The 14,962-nt window shown below is 34.7% G+C and overlaps 3 protein-coding genes across 3 annotated transcripts; 2 read left to right on the forward strand and 1 right to left on the reverse strand.

Moving 5' to 3' along the window:
- Positions 1–130: 130 nt before the first annotated feature.
- Positions 131–922, forward strand: LOC128675218 (uncharacterized). Its single transcript, XM_053754487.1, has one exon. It carries the CDS (start codon positions 321–323, stop codon positions 822–824), a length of 504 nt encoding a protein of 167 aa, XP_053610462.1. The 5' UTR covers positions 131–320; the 3' UTR covers positions 825–922.
- Positions 923–1,358: 436 nt separating this feature from the next.
- LOC128675216 (X-ray repair cross-complementing protein 5-like) lies at positions 1,359–4,448 on the reverse strand. The gene is made up of 3 exons (XM_053754485.2): positions 3,934–4,448; positions 3,493–3,648; positions 1,359–3,288 (listed from the first exon to the last, which is right to left on the reverse strand). The coding sequence occupies exons 1-3, from the start codon at positions 4,234–4,236 to the stop codon at positions 1,564–1,566; spliced, it is 2,184 nt and encodes a 727-aa protein (XP_053610460.1). The 5' UTR covers positions 4,237–4,448; the 3' UTR covers positions 1,359–1,563.
- A 284-nt stretch (positions 4,449–4,732) lies between these two features.
- On the forward strand, positions 4,733–13,520 carry LOC128675217 (uncharacterized protein). The gene is made up of 8 exons (XM_053754486.2): positions 4,733–5,103; positions 5,503–5,652; positions 6,246–6,384; positions 6,928–7,091; positions 7,695–7,769; positions 8,219–8,393; positions 8,987–9,198; positions 9,762–13,520. The coding sequence occupies exons 1-8, from the start codon at positions 4,971–4,973 to the stop codon at positions 10,718–10,720; spliced, it is 2,007 nt and encodes a 668-aa protein (XP_053610461.1). The 5' UTR covers positions 4,733–4,970; the 3' UTR covers positions 10,721–13,520.
- Positions 13,521–14,962: the final 1,442 nt, after the last annotated feature.

Below are 14,962 nucleotides of genomic sequence, written 5' to 3' on the forward strand. Positions count from 1 at the left end.
TTAAAATAAAAACTAAATTTGATTTTTTTTCGCTTTTCCAGAATAAGCAAAATATCTAATACCCAAAACCTTGATTTTTTTTTTTTAACTTCAATCATCTGACTTTTGGCGTGTTTCGTTTTTTACATTATTTTATAGATTTTTCGTAAATTTGATTCAGTTTGTAAAAATTACATACAATTTATGATTTATATACAAGACATCAAAGAAATTTGCAATATTTTTATGTAAAAGAACGAAAGGCCATAGTGAAAGTACGAACAGCATTATTTATTTTGATACCGACTGAATCGATATTTTGAGAATAAATAAACGTAAACATGAAGCTGGATTCTAATAATAAGATGATAAATAGTGATAGTGGTGCTGAAACACCAGAAGAGGTGGTGGACCCTAGGCAAAATGCCGAGGATATTATCGACGAGATCCTCGCAGACTTTACTGATTTTGTTTCGCCTGACTCTGTGAGGAACGGCAATGGAGTTCCTGAGAGTTTATTTGGGATGATCCAGCCTCCACGGACACGTACACCAGCCAATTATTTTTCTGAAAACGCGACTGTAGACGACATTGACCCATCATCCGATCTGGGAACTTCAATAAGAAACAAGTGTTTAGAGTTGGAAGAGATACTTCAGAGTTTGAAGTCAAGATTGAACCATGTAGTCTTGGACGAAAACATTGTTCTAAGTCCCGAGGCGAACTCGATGGAAGCGCAGCTTGAACACGATCTTGATACAGATTGTCAGGAAGACTTGTCACTCCAAGAGTTTCTCGAGCTATTGCAAACACAAAATAAGATAAGCCCCACTGGCGTGCAATAATCGCCCACATACAAACTCCTTAGGTTTAAGCTAAATTTTACATGATTTTATGGTGTGCAATTAGAATTTATCAAAAAAATATTAAAGTTTCAAATGAATTTTTTGATTTTATTTATATTCTTAATCAGAATGTACATAAACTTAAATAAAATTGATTGCTCGATTTTACGACTGTAAAATGATAATAATACCTCAGGCATCAAGTTAATTTCTTATTAAATTTTTTTTAAATCCTCAATATTTTGTAACATCTTAATTTTTTTCTAAAGTATGCCTGAAGGCTGCTATGTTGAAATGGGATTGAGTGGGCCACAGTATCAAATGCCAAACCACTTCAGAGACGAGATAGCCACCTCATGGCTCCAAACAAACAGGTGGAGACCAAGCAAGCCAAGAACCACATAGTGAGATAACTAAGATCCACAAAAACTGGATAACAACACAGATCAAATGGGAAGATAGGGAGCGAGGGCTTTGCCTAGCTGCAGTGGGACACCTAATGGCTTTAAATAAAAAAAATAAATAACAGTGAGATTCCAAATATTTGAAAAATATTTATTCCAAAAATATACCATAATTGAATTATGTGGTACAAAACAATTTAAAAGAGATCACAATTTGTAACAATCAAATCACAACTTTGCAGGTATCTAATACTTTTTCTTATAATATTCTAATAACAGTTATATTATTGTTTATGAATTTTATGTGCTGGCACAGTTGACGAGTTACAAAATAATCAAACATCAGCAAACAAATCTTCTACTTCAGTAGGAATAGTTATGTCAGTCATTTCTGGTACAGTGTCATTATCATATAACTGACTCTCTTCATGACTATCTGGCCTCTCATAAATACTCTTTGGATTCTCCTCTTTGATTATAAATCCTAAATTCTTCTCGTTTATCAAACTTATTATATTCTGCTTCTGCCGACTTATCAATTCTTTTTTGTATTTTGTAAGCCATTCATTATAAGGTGTTGGATCAATCTCCACACATTTCTCTCTAAAATGTTTCAAAGTATCAACAGCTTTACCATATACTCCATCAAAATTACAGTAAAAAATATCCTCTATGGCTTTACACATCTGAGGAGCCAGCTCAACTAGAGAAACCTTCTTTAGAAGTGCACTAAAATTATTGATAGGATTGAGCGTCCCTACTTTTTCAACCACATCAGTTTTCTTCGCTGTAAGGTGTACCTTAGGCATATCAAATTTAAAATCTGTGTTATTATTATCACTTGTTGATGGTTGAATCGGATCCAAATCATTATCAATTAAATCATCATCATTAACAACTTTCTTTTTGTCTCTTGTTTTCTTCTCAATTTTATTAAGAGTAAACAGAGTTTTCAATTTATCCAATGGTTCTCTGCTCTTCTTTTCTATCAGAGGTGGTGTTTTGAACAGTATCATGATATCATCTCTTGGTGGAAGCAGTGGTTTACCAGGGTTCATAGCTCTATATGCTATGCTATCCAACACATACTGTACAGTTGGACTGACCGTTTGTGCAATAGGAAATGCCTCTGTATCATCATAAGAGTTATCATATGCACTTGTTAAATCCATTGCTCTTATCAAATCTTTAAAAGCATTAACTTGTTCATTAGTGTGTTCATATTTTTTCAGTTTTGTGGAAGAGAATGCCATGTATTTGATTTGTTCCTTATAGCAGATACCAATCATAGACAAGCATATGTAGTTCTCTGTGTCTATTACAGGCATGAGAACAAACATTTGTGGTGCTGAACCTTCTCTATAGACACTTCTAGCAATACCCACTAAATTCATCTCATGTAGACATTCTACCAAACACCTCAATGCCTTCTGAGCTTTCTTATCTCCCTTCCGACCAAACACATAGGATAACCCATTACTGTCCAAACTTTGCCATTGAATATTATCAGCATTTGTAAACCCGTAAATTGATAAGCATTTGTGCCCAGAATTGTATGTCATAAAGGTATTATTTTCTGGAAATGGAACGATTTCTTGACCAAAATGATATCCAGTTATTATCTGTTCTTCAGTGACAATTGCTTGATTGTCAGCATCAATATTTTGTTTTTCTCTTAGTATGCCCTCTGTTGTGCTAGCCATATTTAGACTTCTTATGGTACCTTTATTTGTGAAACTTGGAGTTGCTCCCACAGGATCTTTAACAGCTTTCTGCCATGACTTCACTGCTGGTTCATCTCTTATTCTGATGTATGCGGAGACTGGTATTCTTATGTTGGGGCCGATGCTCAGGTCAACATTACGGGGCACAGAATTGATAATTCTTTTTTTATGGAATAGTAAGTATTGCTGGACAAATTCAAAAGTTGCTGTGGCACCATTGGTTACTTCCAGTAATTGCCGAGCTAGTTGCCAGTCATCAGATTTATGGGAGTCTAAGTAGATGTCAGGACCGATAATGTCTAGTTGGAACTCTTCTTCCTTCAAGCCTTGGATAATCTGAAATTATATAACACAAAAAATCAAAAGTTTGTTTGAGTACAACAACAACTATTGTATATTAAACTGGTAGGTATCATATTTTTCAAGCTGCTATTTATGTTGGCCAAGAGCATTCTTAGAACTTCCATTCACCACATTCTCATGCATTCATGCTCCCCAAAAAATCTGGTGATTCTTTAAAACTACACCATATAGCTTTACCTGATCAATTTCATCAGCTGAGTAGTGGTGCGGTTCTTGAAAATTGGTCATAAGGATTATTTTCTTACTGGCAATTCTATAGCCACTTACACCATTCTTTAAATGGTCAGCTGCCACAATGAGCGAGTCTATCCAATCCCCACGACTTTTAGATGGCTGGAATCATAAATCTTTTTATAATATATTAACTTGTTGGCAGTAAATTAACAAACCTTAGGCTGTGAAGAGTCAAGAAGCAGTATCTCCACTCAAATAAGTAAATCGAAGCAAGTATATTTTTATTGAAGTAGTAGCCCTTTGCAAAACTTTAAAGTAAAAGTTGGAGCATTAAAAGAAACTTGATTTTGAAAGGTATAATTTTTAAAATCCTCTTTCTGGGGTCTGGGAGGTCATATTAGTTATAGAAAATATATAATAAAACATTGATTATTGAAAACTTACCATATCCGGTATATCATGTATCATGTCCCAGGTAGGACTCTTTAATTCAACCAACTGTGTTACATGTTTGAATAGACCCTTATTGGTTTCGGCCATGTTATTGTTGGCTTTTTTAGTTCCCAACAACATTATTCCCACGAGTTCTTTAGTTTGTGCCATTATTTTTCTCTCCAAAACACGGGCTGCACATTCGCGCGCCATATCAAAGAAACTCTTTTTGTTCTTTTCTTCGGCACTAGAAACATTATCTCCGATGTCCAAAATAATAACAGTGGCTTGGTCTACCTTCCGATAAGAAGTCATGGTACATCCAAGTTTGTAAATTTTCACGAAGCACGATTAAATTATTGACGATCGTCGATGAACACAGAACAGTAGTAACCAAAGTACTTTATTTATGAATCACCACAAAACGCGTCTCAACAAGTTTGATTGGCTTTCTGTTTGTTGGCCTTTTTTGCTTCAGTTTGCTCCTTCTGCCGGCTGTTTGTTTCGTTTACTGTAGTTTATTGACGTTGACCTTCAAATTTTTAAAGTTATTGTCATCCAAATTATACAGCTTATATATACCCTGTTTACATAAACGAGTTCCCGAGAGTTCTCTGAATTTTTGTGAAGCTGAATTATTTTCCAAGAGAGTATTTTCAGAATTTTCTGCATGCTTTGAATTATTAAAGTAAGTAACTACTATCGAGATTATACAAATACATACAATATACCTATTCATTATTGGTCTTTGCAGCTAGATTAAATTCAACTGTCAACGTCAGATTCTATTCATAATTCAAAGTCAGTCAATAATCAATCAATGCTCTGTCTGGTCTGTATTGTTGTTGATTTTTGTAATTTGTTTGTTGTGAGTTTTGTTTGTTTGGTGTTGGATGGGGATCTTTGATTTTAATTTATAGTAATTTCTAAAAGTATGTTAACTATGTGCATTTGTTGAAATATTAAATTGATATATCCTTTGACGTGATTTTGTTATTGAAACAGAAGATGTGATCGATTATAACTGTTGTTTGTATAATGTTCCCTCAATGCTTATCAACATGACCAATCCATTCGCCAACAGAAGCAAGTTTATCACAGAAATCATGAAATTTTCTTTTCACCACCGTGCATTTTATTGCTATCTCGGTATGAGCATATGGATTTTTGTCCTTATCACTGGTGAGTTCTTATAGTTCAGTCTCACTACAATGCATAATTTTAGTAGGTATTGAATAAATATTTCAAGGAAAATTAGACAAGAATAGACAAATAGTGATGGGAAATTTTCCTTTAATAAAGAATGCAAGGTTTATTAACTGATCACATTAATGGAATTACATAATTTCATCTAGTTGCAGGCAAATACTTCCAGATTTCTCAGATATTCTAATTTCATTATTTTTTATCCATATGCGAAAGAGATGGTTGGATGGCTTGTATGATTACTCTGGGTGGCAGCATACTGGACTCAATAGAGATTTTTGGAAGAAGGAAGGGGATTTATTGTTTATTTAGAGCTATTACTGTCCCACTGCTGGGTAAATGCTTAATAACAATTTTACCTATTGCTAATTACAGTTATGTACAAATACATGTCAACCGGAGAGGATAATGCTGTTGTTAAGAAGGTTGTCCAGAGCGAGTTCATGTCCAAAAGTGACTCCAAATTCCGAAAGATCTACCTTCGAGTGTGCAGTCCCCCTGACAATATTGTAAGGGGTTCTGAAGGTAAATACAAATTATATTCCACTAATATTATAAAGACAAAATGTTGTGCATATGTTTATTACTTCTTGATGCTTCAATGTCTGGGCCTATTATTATGAAATTTGGTATTGATGTAGGTCATACCTTAGATTAACGCATAGGGTACTTTTTTTATCCCGAAAGTAAGCAATTCCTATAGGATTTGGTGAAATAGTGTGATAGTCACTGGCGCTTTATAAAGTGATGTCTTACTTATTGTGCTTAGAAATGCAAGCATTTTTAAAACTAAATATGCGGGTTACAATATGAGGTGCACCTAGCAGGTATATTATTATTTAAAAAATTGTATTAATTACCTATATTAGAAATCACTTCAAATAAATGAAAAAAATGTTATTACAGCACTGTAGATAGATTTATGAAGAGATGATTAATTTGTAACCATGTGTTTATTGAATGGATCTCAATCATGTATTATTCCTTATGGGTAATGGGTAATTCAATGATAAACCTAATTTTGATTTTATTTGCGGTCAGGACTCTCAAAATTTAAAGGTTGAGAAGAAACATGTGAGTAATAGATAAAAATGCTAATAAAATTTATGACATTTTAGGAGTGGTGGACACTGACACATGGCTCTTGCAAGGGGTGCTTGTTCTGACTCGACATGGGGACCGTGGGCCATTGACCCACCTGCGGGGAGGGGACAAGCTGCCTTGTGACACTGTGCCTGTTTCACCATTGCTGAAAAGGTACTATATAATAAGAAAAATAACAGTGCGGGCGGTGTTATGAGTTGTCCGTTTATTATTTTATGGGCATGGCAGTGCAAGCATAGGGAAAGCGCTCATAGCATAAGCCCTTAACATAATATGATGTTCATTGAAAATAATACAAGCAATATTTAACAATGACAAATTCATTCACTTGCTCTACATTCTATTCTTCTTTGTTTTGTATAAAGGTCTATCAAATAATTACGATTTACAATCAATATTTACGATTAAAATGTCTACAATTTAAGTATAACAAAAAAGACAAGTTTTTGTTGATATATTCGAGTTTGGAGATATGGTGCTTTGAATTATGGAAATGAAAATATTCTCCTGCTGTGTTACAAAAAATAGATAATATAAACTGTAAGGGTTTAATTTCGTAATATATCTGCGACATATAAAAAAAAAACATGAATCATTAATTTTATTTGTTATTTCGTGTGGACGGAATAAATGAGTACTTTAAAACTTTAAAAGAGAATGATAAACGCTTCTGAACAGAATGCCTTTTGTCTTCAGTTACGAGGAGTATGTAACCAATGCGAGTGGGTCAGGGCGCGCGTGGTGGGTGGCGGGCCCGGGGCCCTTTCACAACTTCCCGTCGCTGCCCCCGCGCGGGGGCACCACGCGCTGCGCCCTGGGGCAGCTCACGCCCAGGGGGCTGCTGCAGATGTTGACTGTGGGTGTGTAACTTATGATTCATTTAGACATTTTCGACCTTTCCATGTAATCTTCAGACTGTAGAGGCATGTTGAGTAGTTATAGAATATCTTTATTGTGAACACAAACATTTATCTATTTATTTATTATCCAAACTTATTCTATTTATACATTATAACATATACCTACATAAAGAAAATTTAAAGTACCAAATGTGTGCACATCACAATAGGCAATGGTTCAGTGTTACGCTGCAAAAATGCCCACCATTTTAATTTTTCAGCCATATTTATATATTTTTTGACATTAAAATTATGACATTATAAATTACATACATTATTACAATTAATACTAATACAATTAATTACATACATTCGTCTAGTTATGCTAATATTACGTATATATGTTTGTTTTGTAGCTCTTTCGATCAAAATCTACTGGACGGATTGTTATGAAATTTGGTACACGGATGGAATATTACTTGGAATAACATATAGGGTACTTTTACCCCGAAATTCCTACGGGAGCGAAGCCCCAGGCCGCAGCTGACAGCAGAGTTAGTTTTGTGTAAAAAAATTACGTCAAAAAGTGATATAATATAACATTATTATTTCTTTAACTTTCAGGTAATATATTGAGAGAGGCGTATGGTGCCAAATTAGGGTTGGACGTCATGGATCCTCCAGGGAAAAAGGATACAGGTAAAATATTGTTGTTTTGTTTGTATAATTGTTGAGATTGGATGTGGTTGGGGGGAGCGACGGGGTTCCTTTTAAATATCCCAACTAGTATTATAAATGCGAAAGTAAGTTTGTTTGTTATCTCTTTACGCATTATCTACTCGGCCAATTTTCTTGAAATTTCGCATATATATAATTAAGAGTATGGAAAAGAACCTTTCATCCTGACATCCCGAAACCTAAAGTGAACGCGGGCGAAGCCGCGGTCAAAAACTAGTCTTTCTATATTTATTATCGACTAGCCGCGCCCCGGGGGCTATAGAAAGTACTGTGTTATTCCAGGTAATTTTCTACCCGTGCACCAAATTTCATAACAATCGGTCCGGTATATAACGCGTGAAGAGGTAACAAACAAACAAACTTACTTTCATAATATTCGTTTGGATTCCCGTCCCGCAATAACTGTGCAGGGTGGACGGTGTCGTACAGCACGCGCTACCGGCGCACGTTCCAGTCGCTGGGGGCGCTGTGGTGGGGCGCGGGGCGGGGCGCCGCGGGGGCGCACGTCTCCGCCGCGCGCGAGGCGCACAGCGTCAGCTTCTGCTTCAGGGATTGCGCTTGCACTGCGCACGAGAGGCTCAACAAGTTAGTGGGCTTGCTTTGCTTTAAGACACGAGTGATACGATGTGATGTGGTTTCATATACATTGGCATTATTTTATCTACATGCTCAGTCGATGGTGCTGAACAACTTTTCGTATGGATGCAACCTTGAATTCGAAAGGGAAAAAAAAATCAGTTGATCCATACATTTTCCACAAATTACGTATTTCATTTTGTATAGAACAGCGACTTCGGAGTTACTCCCGTACTAAAAGTTGTTCAGAATCATGGACTGAGCATGTAGACATAATATTGTCAATGTATAAAAAGTCACCCTGTACGCGCGTTGAACACGTACAGTCAACAGATTCATTGCAAACTCGCCGCTATTACCGCGCCATTGAGGTTAATGCAGGGTTAACTTGATATGCTGTTGACTGTATTACATACATTTTATTAACGGGTGCAAAGAGAAAAAACATTCTTTAGTTTTAAGTATTCTTTATGTCATAAATAGGAAATTGATCAATATGTATAAGCAAGTGGAGTATAAAATGCGAATTTACGGTCATCACAAAAATATAAAACTTATATATTATCTAACTGCACATATTAAAATCTATGTAAACCTTCCAGGAAAATCAGCTCTCAAGCTAAGAACCGTTTGGAGTCGCACCCCGCGATCAAGGAGCTGGTAACCAAACTGTCCAAGGTGTTATTCGAATCACAAGAGCATACAGACGCGGATGTGGTGAGGGACGCGGTGTTGGCGTACATGTGTCATGACGCGCCGTTGCCGTGCACCACCGCTGAGAAGTTCGGCGGCAAGGCTAATCTACTCTTGAAAGGTAGGAAATTATGTAAACGCGCCCGGTGCTTCGCTCCCGTGGGATTTTCGCTCTAAAAAGTACCCTATGTGTTATTCCAGGTTATATTCTGCATGACAATTGGGCCAGTAGATTTGGCGTCAAAGAGTAACAAATATACATACATACATCCTCACAAACTTTCACTTATTGATAATATTAGTAGGAGTAGTTTTGCGGTGGTGATGGAATGGTTAATACGCCCGCCTGTGAACAGAAATGTTCCAGGTTCGAATCCTACACGTGCCACATGTGATTTTTACTTGATTTCTTTTAAAATGAGAGCTACCGCGTTTTCGTCCTCTTGAGGTCCTGTTAGTATGTCTGATGTTAAATAAAGTCCACGCAGATTTTTACTACACCGGCGTTCAAATTTTCTATGGAAATTAACCTTTCACTACACCAGCGCACCTAGCGGCGAATTGACTCGCGTTAACCGTCGATTTCTGACATAAGACTAATCTCTCTATATGTCTTGTAGGAACACTCCATATTTCTTGATTTCGTACCAAAACACAAAATGAAACTAAATAATTATTTTTCAGGCCACAAAAAGTTCCGCGCCGAAAACGTTGGCCTCAGAAGCTTGCTAGACGTAGATATAGACACGCTAAACGTGGAACTGGACTATATCAACAACCAGCTCGACTTCAACAACGAAATAGGTCGCAAGGCGAGAGACATCATCGGCAAATACTATGATAGCAAAGACAAAAAGTCTCCTTTAGACTTCGACGCACAAATGGAGAGGGAGAAACTGCTATATTACCAACAGAAATATATGGACAATGATATTTATGATGATGTAGTTATAGTGAAAAAGAATCTGGACGCAGATTTCAATTTTCCCAACGATGCAAGAATGGATACTGACTTCGATGAAGACTATAAAGAACCAACCGAAAGTACTGAAGAGTTTTGCGTCAAAAAAGAACACATTATGTCATTATTTGCCTATTTAGAATGGAGCTATCGCCAAGAAATTAAGAACGTACATAATAGAAGACGTGGTTTGTTGGTTGCATACGGATTGATTCATAACATAGTACAAAATATGATAAGAATGATCTCAGAGAACAAACCCAAGTTCGTTTTGTATTCCGGACACGATAAAACGTTGCAAGCATTGATTTTAGCGTTGGGTCTAAACAATTATCAGCATTACAATATACAGTATGCTTCTAGAATGATCTTTGAGGTGTACAGAAAGAGGGATTTGCGCGATGAATTTAAATTTACTAAAAGGAAAGCGGTTGCGCAGGATTTTTATTTCCGTGTCGTTTATAATGGTGAAGATGTGACGAATAAGCTGAGTTTCTGCAGACGTCGGCAAAATGTGGTAATGAAGGTCGTTGACCCGATAGATGACGTGAAAGTGTACAATACATATCTGTGTCCTATTGAGAATATAGTTAGGTTCATACACGATGACTATTTTGCGACGTTCAACGCGAGTAATTATAAAGACGCATGCGCGAGTTACGGGAATAGTAAGCGTTTGTAAATTGTAGGTGTATCGAATATTAGTTACTAGTGACGTGCATAGATCTCTGCCAAGTGGGAATATTGTGATAAAAAGTATTCCTGGTTTTCCCATATACCAAATTTTCACCAAAAGTAGTTGCTCTGTAAAAATAAATTTATCGGTATGGAATGTTTGTATTGGACATTTCCTAGATTTTGTCCTAGCGATTTTGCGCTAGTAGAATGTTAGAACTGTCATATTGTACAACACTGTCATTTGAATTTGACAGCTGGTCTGTGTGTAAAATTTTCGACCAATGGCAACACGCGTAGGTGCTGATATCTGGCGTGGCTGGTGTTCACGATACCCTCATCGTATAGATTTCATTAGTCGCACGACCGTTACTTGGCTTTAATTTGATTAAAAGTATCCCATTTGTCGCGCCCCGTCATATTGTCGTCCGTCGAGAGATAACGCAGAACATCGCAGAAATAGGGTAGTGGACAAGGTCAGACAAAGACAAAGATTATTTATTTACAAAAACATGAGTTTACATTTTTTTACAATGTGGTGTTAAAAGAAAAGCTTAATCCTACATGTTTCACCGTCCACGGGTATGCAAATTTAAATGGAGAGCATGCTATCATCCCACAAAACAAAATCGAATAAATAAAATTAACTAAATTGTTATCTAAATCTATCATTAAAAAAAATCGTTCAAATTATAATAACATGTATCAATCAGCAAGGACCTGAGGTGCTTTTTAAATAAATTTAAATTCTGATCTTTAATTTGTTGTCGAATTTTGCTATATATATATATAAATTTTAGGTGCCATACATACAATACTTTTACTGAGTAATGCCGTTTTAGAAATTATATATTATATTATATATTATATATATTACATTTAATAAATATTGCAACCTCAAGTATGTAAAGTGAAGGAAGTGTTAGAATTGTATGTTGTTTAAAAAGCGGCTAACAACTATCAATATTTTGTATACCAAACATTGCGAATACAATGTTTTTGCATTTTGAAGGCTAAATCCTTGTCTGTAGAATTTCCCCAGAAAATTATTCCGCATCTAAGAACTGATTCAACTAAACTGTAAGAAAGGATATATATTGTATACAGTAAGAAAGGATTTCGTGTTTAATTCATTTGATAACTTAAATAAAACGTAGTAGCGCTACTAGCGCCCCTAGTGATAATAGCAGAAAGTAAATTTACGATTTTAAACTTTCACAGAAAAGTACTGGTTAATAAGTTTCTAGGTAGCGAATTTAACCATTGATATTCGTGAAATGTTTATAGGAGGCGAATTTCACCATTGATATTAGTGAAATTATCAATAATTTTTAAGTATAAGGAATGTAGCTTCAATAATTCACGTTTACAATTGAATTTGATTAATTTTTAACACAGCATGTCGATCTATCGTTAGGATTTCGGGAAAGTTGTATTTATTAACAGGTCATTGTGCATATCAATATGTTGTTAAATGTATAAGCATTAATATTTATTTTTAGCTTTAAAGAATTAACATATCACAATGACTTTCTTAAATAACGATTAAGATTATTTTTGCTTTAAATTATATTGTTATGTAATCGTACTTTGTCGAGGCCATATTTGTGTTCTAATTTTATTCATTATTTATTTTGAAATGAGTGAGTCAATTTATTGGCCATTCGAACATTAATTGCATTTATTAATTGTAGGAAGAAATTATTTAGCATTTATTATTTTCATAAATTTTCAACCATACTTATTTTTTGACTTGAACGAATTATATTTTATTGTAGAGAAATGTACTTATTAACAAATACACACAAATGTGTACAATTTTACGGGTATGGTGGTTATTTAGAATTACAAGTACATTTTTAAATGCGCGACTCATTTTCTCTCATCATCAGTCAAAATTGTTTAAAAAACAGTAAAGAATTTGCTTTGAAATATTTGAGATCTCATATCATTTAAAACATATATATATTTTAAGAATTTGGCCCCGTTAATTGGGTATACATACATATCTTGATTCGTTTTATTCATGGACTCACTTTAATTTTATTAACTTAAAGACTTGTCTATTATCGTTGTGATAATATGTTTATTTATAATATTGTTGATTGTGATTCTTTATGTAAGTTTCAATTATAGCGAAATAAATAATTAGATCTGAAATTAGATTATTTTGAATTTTAAAATATTTTTTTTTATTGTGTAAGTACACATTTTTTTTATTTATACAATTGTATTTTTTGTAAGTTTTATTATTTATTCATGTAATTGTACTTAATAATAATGTCATTGTCGATTATGTTAATACAAATGGGTGATTCAACTTTTAAAGTACTCTTTTTTATTTATATATTACGTATTATTAGTAAGAACAGGGTCTAATTGACCTATAGACATTGTTAGTGTTTATATTAATATTTTTTAAATGTATTTTTTTTGTAACAGCGCAGAGAAATACCTATTTAGATTTTCACAGAATCATATCTCATAATCTAGCTTTTGTATTCTAAACATTTACGGTATCGAAATCTCCAATGAACAGGAGTACTATAAAAGTTTATTGGCCCATATTTTAACCCGTGGTTCGCGCTGAATCGACACAATAGAAGATTTTTTGAGCGGCGCATTTATACCGGTTCGTAAGGTAGACGTTAAAACCATATTTATTATACCTAAAACAGTAAAGTTACAAATTCAATTGTTGTACACACACACACACACACACACAAACTACACATCCACGTGTTTGAAAACTCAAATATTATCAGTCATTTTGAATAAATATAATGTACTGCCTAAACAGTTCTTTTTTTGATAAATTTTCCCTTTTTTCTACAAGGTCAAAGTCAAGTGCAATTTTTTACGTCAAATTTTATATCATATAGATAATATTTTATTTTTCCCGTTGTCGCGGAAATTTTGGGAAACAGGGCATTCTTTTATTTCAGTATAATAAATGGTACTACTTAACCTTAGTTATGGTACCTACTCCTCGCGGAACCTGATATACCTACTAAAAATTTCAACTTCGCCGCCCATTACAGTTTCGGCTGTGCGTTGCCTTCAGCCGGAAATAATATACAATTACTGATGATGACATCTAAATAACATACATATAACATACATAAACCTCTTAGCCGATTATTTATCATCAGACTTTAAAAAAGTTCTGACTTATCTGATTTAACTCTAATTCTGTATTATAACATAATTCTGTATTATTCTAAGCTAATTAAAATCATTGAACCAATAAATGCGCGCCAAAACAAATGATTATGACTAACACGTATAACGATATGTATTGTATGTATATCCATTCTTTAAATATTAGACCAGGTGGTGGTGGGAAATATAACGCAGCACACGGCTTAATTGTTCTTGCTCAGTGAATCATCGAGAAAATATGAGTCTGTTGTGTTTATTGATAACAAGAATATTATTATGCACGGTGAAGAATATTGTAGGATAATTATAAGAGAAAACCAGTGTTTCCAGCTAAGAAGAGACAGCATCCTCATTTTATTTATTCAATTTCTCGACAGACTATATCCCATGGATTTAGTAATATTCATAAAAAAGTTAAAGCGTAGTCTATGCTAAAGTATGATTTGTCACTCTGTTGCACATCATTGGTTGCACATTATTTGTCATATTTACAGAACGAAACGAAACCACAGATATAAAAACATTACATTGAAGCGAAACCATGGATTTAGTAAGTACTTGTTGTACGGAGTACCTACTAATTCCATGAGCGAAACATACTTTAGTTTGTAGTCAAAGAACTTATAGTATAGTAGGTATTTTTATTCTTCAACGGCTTCGGGTAATCTATTCTAGAGACGTTATTGTGGTTGCGTGTGGAACCAATCTATTAATTTTCCGCGTATTTTAGAATCGGCAATGGAAGAAATATTTATTTTTCAGATAAAACGTTTCATTATGGCTTCCCACGTGATGTCCAGTGGGTGACGGACGTTCGACGACCCCAACTGCATTTAGGTTACGTAAAAGATGTTTGCTGTTACGTGCGCGTGCGCTGCGATTGTCATGTGTTCCGTATTTTTTCATGTCATCGCTAATAATACAGCGGTGAGAGAATATTGTGTCACGGGAGACAGCGTATTGGTATAGATAATATGTTTTGTATTGTTGTATTCTGTGTATGTACTGTATGTTCTTGTACAGATTCAAGAGTTGAGAAACTCTCAGACCACATTTTGTAGGGGTTTGTTGAAAAAAGGGACCACAG

Source organism: Plodia interpunctella, chromosome 14 (assembly GCF_027563975.2).
Source record: "Plodia interpunctella isolate USDA-ARS_2022_Savannah chromosome 14, ilPloInte3.2, whole genome shotgun sequence".
NCBI classification, from domain to species: Eukaryota; Metazoa; Arthropoda; class Insecta; order Lepidoptera; family Pyralidae; genus Plodia; species Plodia interpunctella.